General features: G+C 44.8%; 2 protein-coding genes and 1 pseudogene across 4 annotated transcripts in view; 1 reads left to right on the top strand and 2 right to left on the bottom strand.

Moving 5' to 3' along the window:
* Positions 1 to 7,480: 7,480 nt before the first annotated feature.
* Positions 7,481 to 16,680, bottom strand: RPUSD4 (RNA pseudouridine synthase D4). The gene is made up of 7 exons (XM_003253367.4): positions 16,446 to 16,680; positions 15,886 to 16,051; positions 14,528 to 14,729; positions 10,784 to 10,877; positions 10,564 to 10,708; positions 9,326 to 9,423; positions 7,481 to 8,753 (listed from the first exon to the last, which is right to left on the bottom strand). Exons 1-7 carry the CDS (start codon positions 16,632 to 16,634, stop codon positions 8,514 to 8,516), a joined length of 1,134 nt encoding a protein of 377 aa, XP_003253415.1. The 5' UTR covers positions 16,635 to 16,680; the 3' UTR covers positions 7,481 to 8,513.
* A 39-nt stretch (positions 16,681 to 16,719) lies between these two features.
* The window catches only part of FAM118B (family with sequence similarity 118 member B), a 51,500-nt gene continuing 45,614 nt past the window's right edge, over positions 16,720 to 22,605 (top strand). For 2 of the 3 annotated variants that reach the window (XM_030829581.1, XM_030829579.1), the window contains exon 1: positions 16,720 to 16,827. The gene's annotated coding sequence lies outside the window, so the exon portion shown is untranslated. The remainder of the gene's footprint in view (positions 16,828 to 22,605) is intronic. The other variant, XM_003253368.3, reaches the window with a different exon arrangement.
* LOC115830595 lies at positions 19,303 to 19,466 on the bottom strand (annotated as a pseudogene).

Here is a 22,605-nt window from a genome sequence, read left to right as displayed (position 1 = left end):
ATCCACTAGGATGGCTGTAATCAGAAAGATAGGTAATAACAAGTGCTGGTGAGAAACTGGACCCCTCAGACACTGTTGCTGGGAATGTAAAATAGTGCCACCCCTTTGGAAAACAGTCTGGCAGCTCTGGAAACAGAGTTGCCATACGACCCAGCAATTCTACTCCTAGGCAGGTACCCAAGAGAAGTTAAAATACACATCCACATAAAAGCTTATACATGAATGCTCAAAGCAGCGTGATTCACAGTTGTCAAAAAGTGGAAACAGCAACCGATTAATTGATAAACAAAATTTGGTATATCAATACAATGAAATATCATTCAGCAATATAGATAAGTAAAATACTGGCCAGGTGCTGTGGCTCACACCTGTAATCTCAGCACTTCGGGAGGCCGAGGTGGGAGGATCACTTGAGGCCAGGAATTCAAGAGCAGCCTGGTCAACATGGCAAAACCCCGTCTATACTAAAAATACAAAAATTACCCGGGCATAGTGGCACATGCCTGTAATCCCAGCTACTTTTGAAGCTGAGACATGATAATCGCTTGAACCCAGGAGGCGGAGGTTGCAATGAGCCAAGATTACGCCACTGCACTCCAGCCTGGGCCACAGAGCGAGACTCTGTCTCAAAACAAAAACAACAAAAACAGAAGTGAAAGAGTGACATATGTTACGTCGTGAAGGAACCTTGGACACACAACACTAACTCAAAGAAGCCAGTGGCAAAGGAGCACATACTCTATCATTCTGTTTATATGAAACATCTAAAATAGGCAAATCTATAGGGAAATAAGAATCTATTTCCAGAAAATAGATTAGCAGTTGTCTACGGCTGGGAGTGGGAATGGGGAGTGACAGCTTAGTGCAAGCCACTGTCACATGTTGCACAGAGGACTGTGTCGGCCTCCTCGCTGGTCTCCATACTCCTATGTTTCCTGACAAAGCACTCTGCAGTCCTCTGCTGAAGGTCCCATGGAGTGAGCTGGGAGCAGACAAACAGCCCAATAGGTGTGGAGGGTGGTTAGTCCTCGAGAAATCATATGAACAATGCAGGGGTTTGGGATGCACAGATACATCTAGGAGGTGGGGCATGTGTGTGGACAGATTGACGGTGGTGAGAAGGCAGGGGCCAGCTGAGCCTTTAGGGTGTATCTGAGTACAAGTCACCATGGCCGTGCCCTCACAGCATGTGAAAATACCTGGGAAAGGCCGGGTGCAGCGGCTCACGTCTGTAATCCCAGCACTTCAGAAGGCCAAGGCGGGTGGATCACCTGAGGTCAGGAGTTTGAGACCAGCCTGGCCAACATGGTGAAACCCCGTCTCTACTAAAAATACAAAAAATTAGCCAGGTGTGGTGGCAGGCACGTGTAATCCCAGCTACTCGGGAGGCTGAAGCAGGAGAATCGCTTGAACCCGGGGAGCAGAGGTTGCAGTGAGCCGAGATCACGCCATTGCACTCCAGCCTGGGGATAAGAATGAAACTTTGTCTCAAAAAAAAAAATAAATAAAATAAAATAAAAAAAAAGAAAAGAAAATACCTGGGAAAGAAGAACTTCACCCATCTGTATAATCGCCCCTGATTAAAATCCCTTTCCCACTGTGAGGATGGCAGCAGATGACAGTGTGCCACAGCAGGTGCCAGGAGGGAAGTGAACAGAAATATCTCAAGGCTTCTTGCCTGAAAGGACCCTAAGGCCACAGCCAACAGGGGCATCTATGCAGACAGCCACCAAGGCTGGTCACTTGCTGGGGGTCAGAAAGTTGAAGAGATCCCTAAGAGAGGACATCAAGAGATGACTAAGGGAGTGCGGGATGGAGAGGAAAACTCAGCGTTCTATAATAATTTGCCTTGCTTTCGTCCTTGGTTCCTGGGAGAGAGAACCCAAATCCTTGGAATTTCCCAAGTGATGGTAACATCTTTGTTATTCATGATGGGCTCTAATAGTTTATGCTAATGTGAGGACTCAAGGTGGGGCCTTAGATTCAGGACAGGGCTGGCCATGCAAAAAGACCGACCATGTGATTAGAGGGTTGGCACTTTGCATCCAGCAGAACTGAGTTCAACAATGTAGCCAATAGTTCAACCATGACAACATAATGAAACCCCAATAAAAACTCTGGACACCAGGGCTTCAGTGACATTCGTGGTTGGTGATGCACATCCACGTGTTGGGAGGGTGATGCGGTGGGCAGAGGACATGTAGCTTCAGGTTGGAGACTCTCCCAAACCTTGCCCATGCATCTCTTCTTTAAGCTGGTCCTGATTTGTATCATTTTATTGCTACAGCAAAACCATAATAGTAAGCATAGCTAGCGCTTTGCTGAGTTCTGGGAGTCATTCTAGTGAATGATCAAACCTGAGGGGTTTGTGAACCCTCTTGAATTCATAGCTAGTTGGTCAGAAGTACAGGTGGCTGGGAAACCCCAGAGCTTGCAGCTGGTGTCTGAAGTGAGGCAAGTCCTGTGGAATGTGCCATTAACTTGTGACATCTGGCCTAACACTGGGTAGCTGGTGTTCGAATTACATTGCCCTGAGCCAGCAGATTTTGCACCCCACTGGGAGAAAGCTGTCTGCATCCACATGGCATGCGTTGCACAAGCACAAGCAGGAGGCCATGTTTTTGTATATCCTACCAGGCACTCTGGCTAAAAGCAGTCCAGAGAGCCAAGGACAGCAGACTTAGAAAACATGGTGGGAGGCTGCTCTATTTGCCTGTCCTGTTTAAAACAGGTACCCCCTCCCACACTGCTCTATCCCCAGGAACCTGGGGATGGTCTCAACACCCAGTTGTGAGTTTGGTTTCTGGTGGGAACTAGCAGGTTGCCTATGATCCTATTTCTAACACACTACGCCCTTCCACCTTCCAGACTTATCCCATCATAGCTGAAGGGTGGAGACGGTGAAATTGGTGCTCGGGAGATATTACAATTAAAGAGGGAAGTGCATTTTAAGAGGAGGGTTTTAGATGGAACTGGCAAAGAATTAGTGGCTAATTGGATTTGGGGACTGGTGTGAGGGAGGAGTTAAGGGTGATTCCCAGGTCTCTGGTGATGCCCTCTAAACTAAGGCAGGTAAGAGGACAGGAGCAACAGGCCTGGAGAGGGAGCTCCCAAGGGGAGACGACCACAGGCAGATGGATGTGAAGATAAGGAGCTCAAGGGGGAGATCAAGGTCAGAGACAGACTTGAGAGTCATCAGCACACAGGTAGAAGCTTCCCAAGTTGGCCCAGCTCTCCCTCTGGGAGAGGGGCAGGATGCCAAGATGGAGCTCTGGGGGGCACCATGCTGGGGCCCTTCAAGGAGCCCGGATGGAGGTCAGACAAGGAGATGCAGGAGGAGTTCATGGAATCAAAGCGAGTGAGGAGCTCAGAGTGGGCAATTCGGTTATCAAATGCAAAGATGTGTGATATGAGCAGAAAGTGCTCCGTGGGCTTAGGCTGGGCGTGCCTAGCACGGAAAAAAACCAACTACCCAAGAGCTGCCTCCTGGAGCAGAAAAGCCAGTGCTGCCACCAGAAGGGGCACTGGGAGAGCTGGCCTCCCCGCTCTGCTGAGCACAAGCACCTCCCAGAGCTCACAGCAAACAAAATCCCCACGTGGGCAAGGAGCTGCTACTTCTCATGGCAAGCCTTTAGTTCTTGATTTTTCATTTTGATTTTTTCTTATTCTTTTTTTAACCAGAGTCATTTGAGCAGAATAGTTCTTGATTTTTTAAATCACGTGCATATAGAACTTTGATAAAAATAGAAATTTAAGAAGCCCATTTTCTTACACTAATTACTGTATATGACTTAATACTACTAAATCATATCCTTTAGCTGGCTCTGATCAGTATTTCAAAATAGATGAAGTTCATTTTAGGCACATTCCAACCTCCTTTGCTGTGTAACCCATTTCTCAGGCCACACTAACCTTGGGTAAAATTCCTCTTATATTATTGTCAGTGATTAAAGGTAGCCACTGGGCCAGGCACGGTGGCTCACGCCTGTAATCCCAGCACTTTAGGAGGCTGAGGCAGGTGGATGACCTGAGGTTGGGAGTTTGACACCAGCCTGACCAACATGGAGAAACCCTGTCTCTACTAAAAATACAAAATTAGCCGGGCATGGTGGCACGCGCCCGTAATCCCAGCTACTCGGAAGGCTGAGGCAGGAGAATCGCTTAAACTCGGGAGGCGGAGGTTGCGGGGAGTGGAGATCACGCCATTGCACTCCAGCCTGGGCAACAAGAGTGAAACTCTGTCTCCAAAAAAAAAAAAAAAAAAAAAAAAAAGCCACTGTACCTAGCAAGACCCGCTGCTCAGGCAGTCCAGATCCCACTAAGAATCAGAATCAGAAAAATGTTAATCCTTTCTTTAGGCCTAAGAAAACACAGAAAAGGAAGAACTTCGTCATCCTTCACCCTCGCCTGCCCAACTACGGCAGCAGTGTGGGATGCTATGCGGTTCTTCAAGCCGCTCCCCATCTTCCCAGCCGACACCTGCAGCCCTGCTCTGTGACCAGACTGTGGCATGCGGGCTAGTGCCTGGTCCTTTGTGGTGCCTTCCTGGGCATCTGGGATTTCGTCAAACACCCACAAGACCAGGGGTCCTCTTCATCTGTCTCCCTGAATTAAAGTCAAAGATCAACATTTCCTAAGTGTCACATTCCCGTCCCTTTATCTCGAGAAGCATCATTTACTAGAAATATAAGCAGCCACACTATAGCCTGTGGGCTGAATGTGGCCTGCCATATGTTTTTGTATGACGTGTGAGTTAAGAATGGGCTTTACATTGTTAAATAGTTAGGGGAAAATAACAAAATAGTAATTAGTGTTAGGGACTGAATTGTGTCCACTTCCCTTCCCCGCTCAAAATTCATATATTGAAGCCCTAATCCCCAATGGATCTGCGTTTAGCAAGGTTTAGAAACCAGTGGGTGCCCCACCCCTGCCCGACTCCCATTTCAGAGAGGCTGGGTGCCACCTCTGTGGCCAGTGTCCTGGGTTAAACGGCCCGACCTGATGAGCAGATTCCCACACCTTGTCCTCCCTGCACATCCAGAGCAGTATCTGTTCCCAGACCATAGCACCCTGGGACCCCCAACGCTGGATCTGACTCCGGACAAATCTGTCACAGTTTTTTTTTTTTTTTTTAATTTGTATTGAGACAGAGTCTCTCTCTGACACCTAGGCTGAAGTGCAGTGGCACCAGCATGGCTCACTGCAGCCTCAACCTCCTGGGCTCAAGTGATTCTCCACCTCAGCCTCCCAAGTAGCTGGGACTACAGGGGTGCCATCATGCCTGGCTAATTTTTGTACTTTTTTGTAGAGACAGAGTTTCGCCAAGTTGCCTAGGCTGATCTCAGAACTCCTGGGCTCAAGCGATCCTCCTGCCTTGGCCTCTCAAAGTGCTGGGATTACAGGCATAAGCCACCATGCCCAGCCTACCACGCTTCTTAACACAGGTCCCTCTCAAGTTCAGATGGTAAGTAATTACAAGCAGATGGCATGACCTAATATTTGATGTTTTTCTTATGGTGTGCTTAAATGTTCTATTAATTTTTAAAAGGCCATTCCATATTTACAAATAAAAGTTATTTAAAGCACAAACACATTTTTAAAAAATTATACTTTTATGGCTAATGAATCAACATACAAGAGCATTTCAGCTTACTCTGCCTAGCTATAATCACATTCCCTGCACCCTTAAAAGCTGCAGATCAACTAGGTTGTATGAGGTTGTTGTCCTGGTCCTTAAGCACCCCCATGAGTCAGTCGACACTAAAGAAGACAGTCTTTTTGTGGGGCACAGAGCCGCTGACCTCAGCTTCAGAGAGGTCTGGGAAGGTGCAGCAGGGCAGACATCTGCCCCAGTCTCCAATGTGGTGACCCCGTATCCCAGGGAAGCTTAGGAATTCTCAAAAAGTCAACTGTCAATAGCTTGGTAGCTCCCAGTTCAGCAACCAACACAAAACCCAGCACTGAAGTGCCAAAGAGTCACGAAGAACAGCAGGGCAGCATTTGTGACAAAGCCGGGCAGATATAATGACACACCTGGTTCTCAGTCCAGCTCCAACGTGCCCGCCTGGGGAACAACAGTCCCACCTCACACTTACTTGTCAGTAAACCACACAGCTAACTGAATTTTCCCAGCTAATGAGAGCTCCCTAAGATGAGTGAATATCCCCAGATACCTTCAGCCTAGTAAATATTTAGTTTGCCAAATTAAAGACTAGATTTATATCTTGGAGGAGACCATATTTATATATGAGAACATAAATCGTCTGTTGCTTCTCCAAAATGTATCCTGACTAGCTCCTACTTTTCTACATTTCCCAATTCTAACTTTTATTTCCATCATCTGGTCTTCTAAGATTGTTCTCCTTTTTTTGAGACAGGGTCTCACTCTGTCATGAGGCTGGAGTGCAGTGGCACAATCATGGCTCACTACAGTCTCAACCTCCTGGGCTCAGGTGATCCTCCTAGCTCAGCCTCCTGAGTAGCTGGGACCACAGGTGTGCGTGTGCCACCACACCCAGCTAATTTTTGTATTTTTTGTAGCAACAGGGTTTCACCACGTTGCCCAGGCTCGTCTCGAATTCCTGGGCTGAGGTGATCCGCCTACCTCGGCCTCTTCGGCCTCTCAGAGTGCTGGGATTACAGGCGTGAGCCACCGCGCCCAGCCTGTTCTCCATTCTTGTGGGTATTCCTGTTCATCTGTTTCCCTGAATTAATGTCAATTATCAATATTTCCTAAGTGTCACATTCTTGTTCCTTTTTCTTGACTAGCATGGTTTACCAGAAACAGAAACAACAGCAAAAATGTTTAGGTCTTATATAAACAAATATAGTCATCTCGTCTGTGCTTTCAAAGTTAAATTTATTATGCACAGTAATGGGTACCATGGAGACAGGAAAAGGGCTAGAAAGTGGCATAATCTATACAGAGGGAACATATAAAGACTGTCCCGGGGTGTACCCCCCTAGCTGTGCTGTCACTCCAACTTTCTTTGTCAGAAAGAAAAAGTAGTGTGAGGCATATTCGTTTGCAAGAAACAAGGTGGAAACTAGATGGACCAGCTGAGCAGGGAGGCCAAGGTCATTTCCATCTACCCCTAATGGCGTTCAATACAGCCCTCCCCTTCCTGAGACCTAAGAACAGAAGATATGCTTCCACAGTAGAGATTTTTTTCTTAATGGCAGCACTCTCTTTTTTTTTTTCTTTTTTTTTTGAGACGGAGTCTCGCTCTGTCACCCAGGTTGGAGTGCAGTGGCGCGATCTCGGCTCACTGCAAGCTCCGCCTCCCGGGTTCACGCCATTCTCCTGCCTCAGCCTCTCCGAGTAGCTGGGACTACAGGCGCCCGCCACCACGCCCGGCTAATTTTTTGTATTTTTAGTAGAGACGGGGTTTCACCGTGGTCTCGATCTCCTGACCTCGTGATCTGCCCGCCTTGGCCTCCCAAAGTGCTGGGATTACAAGCGTGAGCCACCGCGCCCGGCAATGGCAGCACTCTCATAACTACACATTCACGGACCAACCAAAGCCATCTCCAAGTCTAGAAAGGATACATACTACATGCAACTAAAATGCCAACCACTGATCCAGAATTTTCAAGATGGCACCTTTCCCCAAACTTCTATACCATTCATTCAACATAGACTGCAAACTGATAGCCTGTAGACCAAATTCAACCTGCAAGTATTATTTGCTTAGCTGCCTAAGCATCTTTAAAAATTCGATTTAGTTAGCAATACACTGGGAGGTTTCGCATAAATATCTAGGTTTCCAGCTTCTCTGAAGAAATAAATGAGAAAATCCTTTCCCATATGGCAACAACCAGCTGGAACTAACAACTGTTAGATAGCATGCCGCTCCCCGCTACTGCCTACACCCAGCCAGCTTCATGTATGCATGTTATCTGCCTGCCACTCACATCGGCTCTCCTTGCTCAGCAAATGTCCCACCTCAACCTCACACTCAACACTCTTTTACAGGTTCCATAATCAGAGTGCAGTAGGGCACCCACACTATAGCTGGGCAATCCCTGGATGCTGTCATATTTGTTAACCATTATGTTCTTTCCAACCACAGGAACCTTCCTAAGAAGCTCAAGAGCTTCACTGCTGGATAAAAACAGTTCCTGATCCTGGATTCTGTCCTTTAGTTTTCCTTTTCCAGTCACTGCCCCAGTCTGCCTGGCCCTGGGCTCTGTTCCATATTGGCAATGAGAGCCCACGGCAGGGAGACGTCCAGCAGGCTTTTCCACAGTGTAGCCAAATTACCAGTAAATAGACTTTGTTCTCCATCAAAAGCCCTGTAGCAGCTAAGCTGCTTCACCTTATCTCACCTAGCTCTTATGGAGTCTGTTCCAAGTGAGAAGTTAGCAGAGTCCTGTAAACAAAAAACAGTTCAGGGGCCAACCTGTGCTCCCAGGTGCCAGGGTGCTCTCAGGGTCTTCACTGTGCTCCCAGGTGCCAGGGCGCTCCCACGGTCTTCACTGTGCTCCCAGGTGCCAGGGTGCTCCCACAGTCTTCACTGTGCTCCCGGACACTTGGCTTCACTGTTCTCATTTTGATCCTGATTTGGCATCTCTAAACGCAGGCGGTGCAGGGAATGTACAAAGAAGCGAGGAAGTTTGCAGACCAAGTTGAGTTCCTCCTTCCTGGACCCCAGGGCAGGCAGGATCAGCTGCCGGGCGTGCAGGTGAAGGGGGATGTAGCGGGCCTTCGACTGTTCCAGCCCCAGCTTCTTCAGGGTGCCCACGGACAGCTTCTACACAAAGAAAGGACAGACCCTTGAGAGCAAGGCCAACAGTCCACCCTTGACGAACATGCAAGGTCAGGGCACTTCCACTTACAGGGAACCAAAACTAATCCCCTGGAAGACACAGTGATGGAGAGCCTGCTTCAGCGGCATGTCTAAGAAGGGCTCAGAACTCAGGTAAGGGAAAAATGACCACACCAAAGACATTCTTTTCGGCCAATGCTTTTTGGCCTAACAAGAGAATGGGCTGTGGTATAAGGATGAAAAGCTTTCCCTGCGGTTCTTTAGTAGTAGCATGAAAAACTGCTCCCAGCCTTCAGAAACACCCCTCCTCTTGCCCACAGCCTCCCAACAAAATCTGACTAACAAATGTAACAGTAAGCTTTTCACTAATAGATCCTGCAGTTCCAGGAGGACAGTAACTGACTGCTTCTAAATTTCTCTAAAATCAAGATAACAAGCTTGGTACCATGTCTGAAGACAATCAATAGGCTTTGTTCTAACTCATTTCAGAGTTTTAAAAAAAGGAACGCCTAAGTTCTCTCCCGTATCTGCTGCACATTGGGTCAAATTAGTATTACCTGGGGGGCCAACCTATTCCAGTCTGAGTACTTGTGATCACCAAGGATTGGACAATCCAATCCAAAAGACAAGTGAACTCGAAGCTGATGTTTTATTCCTTAAAAGAGAGAGAGAGAGAGAGAGAGAGAGAAAACTCGTGAGGAGCTACAGAAACAATACCAGTATTGGCATCTGCTTCAAATCGTATTACATCAAAGTGCAGTAAACTGGCCGAGTCCCAACTATAATAAAGTATAACGAATAATACAGCAAACTATAAGCTATGTAACACCAGCCAGCTTAGGAAGTAAACGCTGTAAATACTCTAAGTACCCCTCCCCACCACAATCCCCTCTTTCCACCATAGATAACCATTATCATGAACTTGCTGTCTACCATTACCCTAACTTTTTAGTAATTTTACTACATAAGTAGTATTGATTTGCACATTATTTGAATTGTAGTAAAATATATATAAAATTTCCTGGTTTAACCACTGGCATTATACTCAATGCCAAGTCAGTGGCATTAGGTGTATTCACACTGTTTTTGCAACCACCACCACCATCCATCTCTAGAACTTTCTTATCTTCCCAAACTGAAACTCTGGACCCATTAAACAATTCCCCATTTATCTCCCCTCCTTTACCCTACCCTAAGATTTTGGCAACCACCATCTACTTTCTGTCTCTATACATCTGACTCTTCTAGGTACCTCACATGATTGGAATCATATAGTATTTGCCCTTTTGTGCCTGGCTTATTTTACTTAGCATAATGTTTTCAAGGTGCATCCATGTTGTAGCATGTGTCAGAATTTCCCTTCCTTTAATTCTTTTAAAGCTGAAAATAACATTCTATTTTATGTATATGCTACATTTTGTTTCCCCATTCATCCCCCAATGGTCACTGGGATTATCTTCACATTTTGTTACTGTGAATAATGCTGCTATGAATATGTGTGCAAATATTTGATTTCTGGGGTATATACCCAGAAGTGGAACTGCTGGATCTTACAATAATTCTGTTTAATCGTTTTGAGGAACCACTCTGCACAGTTTTAAATAGAGACATTCAAACTGTTTGTATTCTTTTGCTAGCCACAACCATCTCTATGGGAGTCCCCAGCCTCAGATCAGCACCAGAAGCACATTCTCACACAAGTCAGCCACAGTACTAGCTGCTCAGAATGAGGCCCTGGACAAAACCTGGTGGCACAGGGTTTTGTGATCCCACTGCGGAAAAGTGACACTCTCACCAGTAATGGGCTGGAGCTCCACGAGGGCGGAGGAGAGAGTGCTGCTGAGCACCTGGTACTGAGTTACAGCAACTTGTGCATTCCGGCTGCGCCGCACTTTCACCATTTTCCCATCATCCACACGGTAGCTCGGGGACAATGTCATCTGAAGCCAAAGAAATCAAGATATGATTCCCAAGGAAGAGCAGCAACCCATGCCTCAGGGAGGCTGCTTGCCCACCTTGTGGTGTTGCTGCTGGCCTTGCACCTCCTTCTCCACAATGGGGATGTCCACGACTCCTGCTGAGGGCATGGGGACACGCACAGTGATGGCCCTGGGGGTGACACAGATCACTGCTTTAGCCAACCAAGCCAGAGAAGACCTCCTAGATTTGGCCACTTAGAGGATTTCACGCTGGACCTTCTGCACTAACGTGTGATTTCTTATGATTGAAGGGTCGTGCAAGATTCTCTTGGTGTAATGCTTAGCCTGAGAGCTGATAGATTTCACAAGCTTATCTTTTTTACTACTGAAGTCATACATGCTAATTGTAGAATATTCGGGGTAAAAAAAGAAAAAAATTACATTAATAACATGGTCTTTCCAGCCTTTAAAAATGGATAGGTACAGTTAAAATAAAATTATGATAATATAGTTTTGTATTTTTTTTTCAAATAATAAAAGATAGTAGATTCTGACTGCATGCTAAATGAACAAATGAATCATTGGATGAACGAACCTAATAAAACATTCAGCGAACCGTTCCTGGCTCATTTGCCACATAGGTAAAATAGGAGGGAACTGTACCCAAAGAAGTCACAGGGGCCAGGCACGGTGGCTCACACGTGTAATCCCAATACTTTGGGAGGCCAAGGTGGGTGGATCACTTCAGGTCAAGAGTTCGAGACCAGCCTGGCCAACATGGTGAAACCCCATCTCTACTAAAAATACAAAAAAAAATTAGCCAGGCGTGGTGGCTTGTGCCTGTAATTCCAGCTACTTGGGAGGCTGAGGCATGATAATCACTTGAATCCAGGAGGTGGAGGTTGCAGTGGGCCAAGATTACACCACTGCACTCCAGCCTGGGTGACAAAGCAAGACTCTGTCTCAAAAAGAAAAGAAAGAAGTCATAGGAACCACAACCACAACTCAATAACTCATTCCAAATCACTTCTGTTGGTGTTCTTCCTCCCATGACCTCATGACCTCACAGACAGGTAGAAGACTGTTTAATCTGTCTGTAAATTTATGCCTCTTTCAGGTCAATGATGGAAAAGTCCATCTGGGTACCTGGTGGTCTGTTGTATAATCATTAACCAAGGGGTCAAAATCCCACTCACACACACTATTTCACAACGTAGACACTCCATTTGTTTCAGCTACTATGTGGTACATTTTATCATATTTTACAGATTTTGTAGATCTTCTATGACAAGACTGCCCTTCCTAATGATATGACACTACAACTCAAGAATGTTCAATCAGCAAAACCCAATTGATTGATTTCAATTCCTCCATGAACCTGATACCAAGAATGGTTACCAATTTTGAACCTTAATGGACATTTTTCACAAATAACATAACATGTACTTTATAGTCTTAACATTTTGATTGCTTGAACAGAAAAATGTCTTTATTTTTTATCTTTTCCTATGAACTAGGTACTGTGTTAAATATTTCACATGAATCAATCTTATTTAACTATCTCATAAATCCTATTATTTCCATTACTCGTATGAAGAAAACAAAGCTTATGGACGTTTAATAACTTGCCCAAGGCCCCACAGCTATTAAATGACACAGTTGAAAGTTGAACACACATCTTTTTGAGGTCTTAGCGACTGTCCTAAATTCCTCCATTCTCCATAATCTTACTATAGTTCTTCTTAAATTTGATTGTACATCAAATTTTAAAATACAGATGCCAATCCCCACAACCACCAGACTTATGAATGAGAACGTCTCTGGGTAAGTCTCAATCATACAGATTTTTAAAGGGCTCCTCAGATCACAAAGTATCTGCGAAATCTGTAATCTAAAAAGGACTAACATTCAAAATATAAAATGAATACTTACAAATCAAATAGAAAAGAATAAACAACCTGGGCCAGACACAGTGACTCACGCCTGTGAGCTGTAAGTGCTGTAATCCCAGCACTTTGGTGGATGGATCACTTTAGGTCAGGGGTTCAAGACCAGCCTGGCCAACATGCTGAAACCCCATCTCTACTAAAAATACAAAAATTAGCTGGGCGTGGTGGCATGTGCCTGTAAGTCCAGCTACCTAGGAGGCTGAAACATGAGAACCGCTTGAACCAGGGAGGAGGTGCAGTGAGCCAAGATTGTGCCACTGCCCTCCAGACTGGGTGACAGAGCAAGACTCCATCTCAAAAAAAAAAAAAAAAAAAAAAAAGGCCAGGCACGGTCTTAAAATAAATAAAATAATAAACAACCCAATAGAAAAATAGGCAAAAGAAATAATCAGTCTGTTCCCAAAAGGGAAACTCAAATAGCCAATAAACATGTAAAAAACATGTAAATTGATAGCCAACATCACTGTTATACAAGGAAATAGAAAATATCTTTTTTTTTTTTTTTAACTTATCACAGTGGCAAACCCTTTAAAAATGCTTTGGCTGATAAGGGGAGGTGGGTACTCACCACTGCTGGTGGGAATGTAAACTGATAAAAAACCTTTGTGGAGAGCAATGTGAGTACTATTAAAATTTAAATATACACACCATTCAGCCCAGCGATTCAATTTTTAGAAATTTATGCTAAAAATATATTCACATATTCTTTGCAATAGGCTCTAAAAAGTGAGAAATTACCTAAATATCCATCCATACAGTGGTATTTCACAGAGCAATTAAAAAGGAGATAGCTCTAAACGTATGACACAAAATGCTCTAAGATATATGATCCAAGTGAAAACTGCAGGGTACAAAACTGTGTGTGAAATACACTAGCATACAGTAATATACTTATATATGCTCGATAACTCTGGAAGTTTACACAAGACACCAGTCACAGCGATTGCCCCTGGAGAAGGGAACTGCACAGATGGGGAATAGAGGGTTTCTTTTTTGCTCATGTATCTTTTTTCTACGAAAAACACTGAGGTAAACTTCTATGTGCTAACACAGAATGATCCCCAAGACATAGAGTTGAGCAGGGGAAAAAAGTATAATGTAAACTGTACAATGTGATATATATAGAGATATATATGTACATACATATCTACACACACACATACTGTATACACTAGACATATATGTAAATGCGCTGAGTAAGAACCAGAGGAATAAAAACCAAACTGATTACATGGGTTGTTACCTCAAGGGAAAAGACTAGAATGGCAGAGTGGGTGGATTCTCCAGGAGTTTTTCCCATTATCTTTGTTGTTTGACTATTTTTAGCACAGGAATAAAATCATATATTACTTGTATAATTAATTAATTTTTTTTTCTTTAGAGACAGGATCTCACTCTGTCATCCAGGTTGGAGTGCAGTGGTGTGATCATAGCTCACTGTAACCTTAAACTCCTGGGCTCAAGTGATCCTCCCATCTTGGCCTCCCAAGTAGCTAGGACTACAGGTAGGTACCACTATACCGGACTAACTTTTTACTTTTTATAGAGAAAAGGTGTCACTATGTTGCCCAGGCTGTTCTCCAACTCTTGGCCTAAAGTGATCCTCCCACTTCTGCCTCTCAAAGTGCTGTGATTACAGGTGTGAGCCGCCATGTCCACCCCATGCTTGTATAATTAATTTTTGATAATTTTGATGTATACCAGAATCAAGAACCATTGTTCTATCAGACTTAACATTCTAAGCACCAAAGCTGTTTCACACACTTTTTATAATCTCGCAGGTCCTAGTGCAGTGCCTTCTATTAATGGGAGCTTCTGCTTTTAATGGATAAGTAAGTGAGAGAAATCCCTCCACTTATACCACCTCTACTGCCATCAGCAGGCCTCATACCAGTACTTCTTCACCACCTGACGGGTTCTAAACAACTCTTGGACTTGATGTGCCATGTCCTTGTCCCAAGCCAACACCATTACGCCTGTGGTTTCCTTGTCCAGCCGGTGGCACAGATGCAAGGGCTCTGCCTTGTGGCCATGAAGCATCTTTGCCAGGATAGGCAGTACATCAGTGATGCAGAGCTGGACCCCAGGGCCACCTAAGAAGGAAAAAGCCAAAGGTTTGAGTGGCCAGGAAAAGATCTCGCCAAAGAACTCTTTTTGGGAGAAAAGCCCTTAATGTATAAACTGTCAATATTTTCTAGAGCCTTACTACTGAAGTGTGGTCCAGAGACCAGCAACAATGGCATGTCTAGGGAGCTTATTAGAAATGAATCTCGGGCTCCCAGCCTAGACTACTCAGTCAGAATCTGCATTTTACAAGCTGCCCAAGTGATTCAGAAGCATATTAAAGTTTGAGAAGCACCATTCTAGAGCATGTGGCTTTCCTCTCAGACATACTTTGCAAAACCATGAGGCCTTCAAGAAGCATTAAACAAGAGTGATTAGGAGGATAGGCTTCGGGGTTAGACATTCCTGGGGTTCTACTCTACTCTTCTTACTAGCCATTTTTTTGACCTTGGACACATTACTTCTCTTTCCAACTTTGCTTTCTCGTTCTAAAATGTAAATATCTGGAAAACAACTTCATTGGGGAATGGGAAGGCAAAAAACTGTTGTGAAAATAAAGAGAGAAAAAAATTATACAAACACTTGGCGACGTGATTTAATTCCTTGTCTTTATGAACAACTATCTCCGAATCTCCCCAAAAAGCATTACCTTCTTCTAGCTAAAATGGGCCTTTTCCCTCTTTCACAAATGCATTTTTTAAATCAATCTTTCCTGATTCACTTCAGCTGTCCCTGACAACTACATGCAACATTTGTTGAGAGACATTTGAAGGTCCACTAAATTCCAGTCACTCTGGGGTTGTATGTTACATACACTCCAACACACACACACACACACACGCACACACCCTTTTTTCTTATGTATCATTTTCTCATTCCCAGTTTCGATGGAAGATAACCTTTAGTCTAGAACCACACAGCCTTTGTATATCTCTACAGCGATCCCTGTAGTCTGCACACAGCGTATTCTACGAATTGCTTACTGTCAGATGTTTAGAAGGGGAGGACCGTCTTATTTATTTGTTTCTGTGTTCTCGGTGGTTCCTTATGTTGGACGGTAGTCTACAAAAGTTTAATTAATTTGAATGCAAGCCTTTAGAGTGCACCACAAGTAACGTCTCAGTTTTCCTCGGTTGTAGCAGAAAGCAGCTGCAGGTCCCTCCACCTTTCCCGCGTGGTCCTTACCATGCACAGGGAGACCGTAGGGCTTATTGATGACCACAAGATTCTTGTCCTGGTGGAGAATTCCTCGGGTCAGTGCCTTAGCAAGCACGTTGGGGTGGACTTGCTGCAGCTGCCGTGTGAACCGCACTATTTCTTGCACTCTCCGCTGAACAGCGTTTGTGGACACCTAGGGAGAAAGAAGGAGCTGTGGGGAATGCCTGGTGCGGAAGCGGTGGAGAAGACCTTCCATAAAGGTCTGGGTGAGAATCTGAGCAGGGAATGACTATCTTTGCATCAGACCCGCGCCTTCTTCGAGTAATTTGAGAGCAGAGGTACCCGTCTGTCTAACCTGCGTACCGACGCAGTGGTTAGGACTGAGCCTGACAGTAGCCAAAGATCCAGCTCACGGGAAAACACCGTACCCTTACTGACCCCTCCCCTCCGCCTTCTCCCCATTCTCCCACCTTGCGTCCGGGCTATTGACTCACACGCTTTCACTTAGAGGACCCTCCTACCTACTCCCCGCCTGGGAAACCAATGAGCGCACTGCCTCTTGGGAGTTCTGGTCCCTTCGGACTCACCGGCACCTTCTTTGTGTCTTGTTCCCGTTTCTGGGCTCGGAGCCTCTCCGCTAATCTCTGAGCATTTATGGACGTAGAAGCAGCGGCAGCGGAACAAAATGGCTTTGAGACGGGAGTGAAGATACTCCCGAAACCCTGGCCGTTTCCCCGGATCCAGAGGCCCGACGCACTCCATTTGGGCGCCGCCATCTCACCAGGAAGGGAGGGGCGAGCCAAGACCACGTGGAGAAGAGCGACTACAGTGAGGAGGGAGTGGGTGGGCCCTGTAGGTCACGTGGTGCGGGGGTGGGGCCTGGACGAGTCACGTGGGGACGGTGCGCGCTCAGTGCGGCTGCGCCGGCCGGTAGCTGCAGCTGGAGCGGTGGCGTTTGGAGGAGACTCGGTGAGTGTGTAGGGAAGCCGGGCTGGGGCTGGGAAATGCCGGTGCCTCAACGCTTTAACGTTTTCCGCGTCCCCGGGATTTCCGTTCAAGAAGAGCACTGGTCTGAGAAACGTTTCTCCTTTTGGTACACGATCCCACTCAAAAACTCCTCCCTGCCCCCGCGCCCCCTTAGGAGCGATGTCCCATAAACGCTCGTTCCAGAGCCCTCCTAGGCACCGACGCCGTCCCTCTAGCCACTGAATCTCCGGTGATCCGCCAGTCCCCTGCGGGACGCGTCGAGGACCCTCTTGATCGGATGCCTGGATCTCTGTAGTCTCTCCACCCTTCATCTTCCAACTCCCAGCCTCTTTGTTTCACGTTGTAACCTGTACCCTTCTAAGGATGACGGCCCCTTCCCTTATCCAGGGCCCCCAGCCCCTATTTCCTACTTAGGAAGCACTGTGAGTGTTTTTTCTGTCCTTCCTCAAGAATTCATTTCTTGGGGTCTCCTCCCTACCTTCCCTACTCCTCCTAAAGAAAAAGCTGAAAGTGCGGAGCACAGACCTTCACTTTTCCTGTTTCCTTTGTTTTTCCTCTGCATAGTTTGCAGCCACACCATACCTCCTCTCACGAGATGCGATGTTGGGATTCCCTTGCCCGAAATGCAAGCGACTCCCTCTGATTTCACTCAGGGGTGGCTGGGAAGATGAACATCTGTTTGGGATGGTAGTGTTAAAAATAACTTGGAATATACCTGCCATTTGTTAAGAGGAAAGCTTATGCTGAGTTCAGAAAGAATGTCCTGAAAATAATGGGTCTGTGACGATAGAGGGAACAATTTTTTAAGACTGCTTGGAATGAAGGCTGCCTGAGGAGTTATTAGAGAATAGGTAGTTGAATTAGATTTGGGTTCCACACCTCCTAAAGGGTTTGGCCGAAGGGAACCGTACCAACGAGAAACAAAGTTGATTAGGTGGAGCTACTCATAGAAGACTCAAGTTGAAGAGTTTGAACTAGAGGTGATACGTAGTGGGGAGTCATTGAAGCTTCTCGAGTAGGGCAAGAGAGACTCCTTGAAAGTGGAATTCTGGAAATGAATCTGGCAGTTGAATGCAGGACAGATGGGGAAGGAAAGGATTTGATAGTAGGAAAACAAATTACAATCTAGGTGGTCAGTAATGAGGTCTGGTCTTTTTCCCCTACACTGTAACTGTCCTTTGAGTTTGAATTAATTGAGTTATGCAGGTCAAGGCGTACTCTTGGCAGCTGCTGTTGATCTGTGAGTCCCTGGAAGAATTTTTTGTTTTTAATCCACTCACCTGGCACATAGTAAACTCACAATATCTGTTAGATGGCTGAAGTGCATCATAAATGTATGCTAGGTGTGTCTGAACATTTTGAATTGTCTTATTTCTGTCAATGTTTGGCCTGAAGAATGAAGGTAGGGGCAGATGTATTTGTAAAGTGGGAAAGAAGCAAGGCTTGTGTACGTTTCTCTTACAAGGCAGGTGTAAATGCAGATCCAGATACAAATGCAAAGAATTCCAAGGGAGATTGGGAAACATCTGTTTCTCCTGTTCCCCACCCACCCCCTACAAATTTACTAGTAGGACAGAGGTCTATAAAAGTTGAGAAATTCCACCCTAAAAGAATTATTACCTTGCATGCTCCAGACCTGGGTTCTAATTTCACTTGAACATTACATATTAGATACTTGAAGCTCCCTTTTCCAAGGACCCTGAAATTTTGACATCGGGACTTAAATTCATATCATTACATTAATTAAAAACTTGTTTTGGGTACAGGACTTTTATGGTTTTGTGTCGGGGATGGGAAAGGCTGTTTCTACCCTGACCTTATGGCATTCAAGAAACTACACCTGTTCTTGCAGAATTGGCCTTCTGTGGCAGGAAACAGAATGAAGAACCAACTCAAATGTCATTGCTAGTGACACAGAGCTTATGCTCTAGGGTTTCAGGTTAACTCAAAGCACACACTTAGTGACTAAGAATAAAAATATTGATCCCTTTTTTCTGGAGAAGGAACTTTTAGGTTTGTCTTGTTGAAACTTTGTAGAGAAATTTAAAGAATTCAAAGTTTTTGTTTGATATGACAGTACAGCTTTAGCCAGTATGGGTACATAAGTTACGACATCCTTAATGTTTCTCCTGTGAGTCTAGGCACTTGGTGATTTAAACTAGAGTTGTTCTCAGTATAAAGAATTTATGTGGCCAGGCGCAGTGGCTCACGCCTGTAATCCCAGCACTTTGGGAGGCTGAGGTGGGCGGATCACGAGGTCAGGAGATGGAGACCATCCTGGCTAACATAGTGAAACCCCCGTCTCTACTAAAAATACAAAAAAAAAAAAAAATTAGCTGGGCGAGGTGGCAGGCACCTGTAATCCCAGCTACTCGGGAGGCTGAGGCAGGAGAATGGCCTGAACCCAGGAGGCGGAGTTTGCAGTGAGCCGAGATCGCATCACTGCACTCCAGTCTGGGCAACAGAGCGAGATTCCATCTCAAAAAAAAAAAAAAAAAAAAAGAATTTATGCAAATGTCGTGTCTTTTTTTTTTTTTTTTTTTTTTTTTTCAATTTTCAAAGAGCAATAATCACCCCTCGGATAAACCTCATTGGCTGCAATACTGCCACTGCAAAAAGCTCTTTTGTTTCTGTTTTTTTTTTTTTTACCTCTATATTGCCTCCTCCCTCTTCCTCATTCAACTGGTCCTTTTTTAGGCAGTTCACTTTTCCACTTCTGTGCCAATGTAACAGTCCATTTGTTGGGAACTCCTTTTGTCTAAATGTTTTCTTAGAACAAGGAAGGAAATTCTATTAGTGATTTATTCATTCTTACAGAGTATGGCTCTGTTCAAACATGACTTATTTACATTGATTTTGATATGTCATATGTGCCCCCAAAATAACCATATAAAGAAGAACTTGATAGTTTTGTTTTAAAGATATTTCCTAGTCTATTCAGGAACAAAAAGGCTGCATTAGTATTTTGCAAGTATAAACAAGGACTGACTAATAAAGGAACTTACGTTTATCACAAATTTAAGGTTAATTAGTGGCATAAAGTTAAGTTACGCCTCCTCAAACTGTGATTTGCTAGTTGAAGATTAACCAGCGATTCCATTTCCTTGAAGAGCAGAAAGTACTTGGACATTGTTGTATGGTTTTAGAGAGATTAAAGGAGGCAATTAGCAGGAACTCTCGGGAGGTGCCCTGGAAAGTGCAGTCACTGGGAACCAGGAGATGTGGGACTAGTCCCAGTTCAGCCACTGTGAACTTGAACAAATAATTTGGGCTTCAGTTTTTTGTCATTTAAAAGATTTTTGCAACTCCGTTTCTAGTCTATGAAGATTTTCCACTGATACTTGAATACTTCTCTTTCAGCCCAAATTAGTGGGATTTATTTCAGATTTATCTTGAATACATTTAGCATTGATACTAAGAAACCGGATTCTGCTCTTGTCCCCAGAATTTAACTTTTTGCCACTGAGCCAATGTTTATATTTGGAGGTTACTTCATTGAGTGGTGTTGGAATATACTTTAAGATTTCTGGCCGGGCGCGGTGGCTCATGCCTGTAATCCTAGCACTTTGGGAGGCTGAGGTGGGCAGATCACGAGGTCAGGAGATCGAGACCATCCTGGCTAACACGGTGAAACGCTGTCTATACTACAAATACAAAAAATTAACCGGGCGTGGTGGCAGGCACCTGTAGTCCCAGCTACTCGGGAAGCTGAGGCAGGAGAATGGCGTGAACCCAGGAGGCAGAGCTTGCGGTGAGCCAAGATCGCGCCACTGCATTCCAGCCTGGGTGAAAGTATGAGACTCTGTCTCAAAAAAAAAAAAAAAAAAAAAAAAAGATTTCCTAAGTGGGGGCGGGGTGCGTGGCTCACACCTTAATCCCAGCACTTTGGGAGGCCTAGCAGGGAGGATCTTTTGAGCCTAGGAGTTTGAGATCGCCTGGGCAACATAGCAAGACCTCATCTCTACAGAAAATCACAAAATTAGCTGGGCATGGTGACTCACCTGTGGTCCTAACTATCCTTGAGGCTGAGGTGGGAGGATCATTTGAGCCCAGGAAGTCAAGGCTGCAGCTGCAGTGAACCGTGATCGCAGTACTGCACTCCAGCCTGGGTGACAGAGACAGACCCATCTCAAAAAAGAAAAAGTAATTTGTGTAATACGGTTTAAAAGTCAAATAGTAATAAAAGATTTATAATTAAAAAACAGTTTCTCAGGCCAAGTGTGGTGGCTCATACCTGTAATCCCAGCACTTTGGGAGGCTGAGGCAGGTGGATTGCCTGAGGTCAGGAGTTCAAGACCAGCCTGGCCAACATGGTGAAACCCAATCTCTACTAAAAATACTAAAATTAGCTGAGCATGGTGGCGTGCGCCTGTAATCCCAGCTACTTGGGAGGCTGAGGTAGGAGAATCGCTTGAACTAGAGAGATGGAGGTTGCAGTGAGCCAAGGTCACACCATTGCACTCCAGCCTGGGCGACAGAGTGAGACTCTGTCACCAAAAAAAAAAAAAAAAAAAAAAAAAAAAGCCAACAAAACAAAAACCGTTTCTCTGCCCTCCCTACCTCATAGTCCCATTCTTTAGAGGCAACCCTACTCGGTTGTTTTCCTCTTTTCCTCTGTCTTTACAGTAAGTTGTCAACATCATCAGTATTCTTGAAACACCATATAACAAAACCAGTTTTACCATATGGTTTCTATGGCGTTTTTCTGGTCACAAAAACATACCCAACTTCTAAATAAAGACCCAAACATTTCTAACATGAAACACTGAAACAAGTAAGATTTTCACCCACTTTTTGGTGAGTCAGTGAGTTACTGCAGTCATAGTGGTGGTGGGTTAAATCAAGGAATAAATGTGTGCAAAGTGAAAATTGTCAGAAGCATTTCCTACTACCATACTCAGTTCCAAAGCAATCAATCAGCAATAGGGCAGGCTCGCTGAGAGCTTTTGTGCCACATCATTTATTGTTGTGCATTTGGATAATTACCATAGACTTTGCAGATTTTTATTTGCCGGTAATTTGTATTCATTCATGCATTTTCCAGCTCAGGCTCACAGGTGGCTGGAGCCTATGCTGGCAGCTCAGGGCACAAGGCAGGAGCCAGCCCTGGACAGGACACCATCTACGCCATAGGGTGCGTATGCGCACACACACAAACACAGGGACCATCTAGACACACCAGCTAACCTAGTAGGCACATCTTTGAGATGTGGGAGGAAAGCAGAATACCTGGAGAAAACCCACACAGACATGGGGAGAGCATGCCAACTCCACACAGACGGGTGACCTCAGCCAGGAATCACTTATTCTCTCATCAATGTTATGAAAAAACGATGTTGAACAAAAAGACTTTTTTTTGAGAATCTGTTGTATCTTCTTGTTGCTAAATAGTGGTTTCTTACTCTTGGTTTTCTCCTCATGTTTGGCCTGTTGATTTCTTGTTGCGATAGATTCGTATTTAGCTCTTGCATCCCACCGCTTTCCTATTTTTCCATGCCCTCTATCCCCTAATATAGCTCTGTTGTAATTTTTTGCTGAAACAGGTAGCTTTTATGTGCTTACACTTCTGTCAAATACTGTTCACTGTTGAGCTGGATGATCTATTACAGTGTGTTCCTCCTGGTGTGTAGGTTGGCATTCACCTGTGTTTTTTCATGTACCTACTGTTAATTTTTTTTTCCCAAATGCTCCAATATATTTGTCACATTCTTATCAGTAACATTTTCTGTGAACTCAAATGTATCACCTGTCTGTTTATTG

Source organism: Nomascus leucogenys, chromosome 15 (assembly GCF_006542625.1).
Source record: "Nomascus leucogenys isolate Asia chromosome 15, Asia_NLE_v1, whole genome shotgun sequence".
Classification (NCBI taxonomy): Eukaryota; Metazoa; Chordata; class Mammalia; order Primates; family Hylobatidae; genus Nomascus; species Nomascus leucogenys.
The sequence above is the reverse complement of the archived record's forward strand: the minus strand, read 5'-3'. Positions and strand labels throughout refer to the sequence as shown.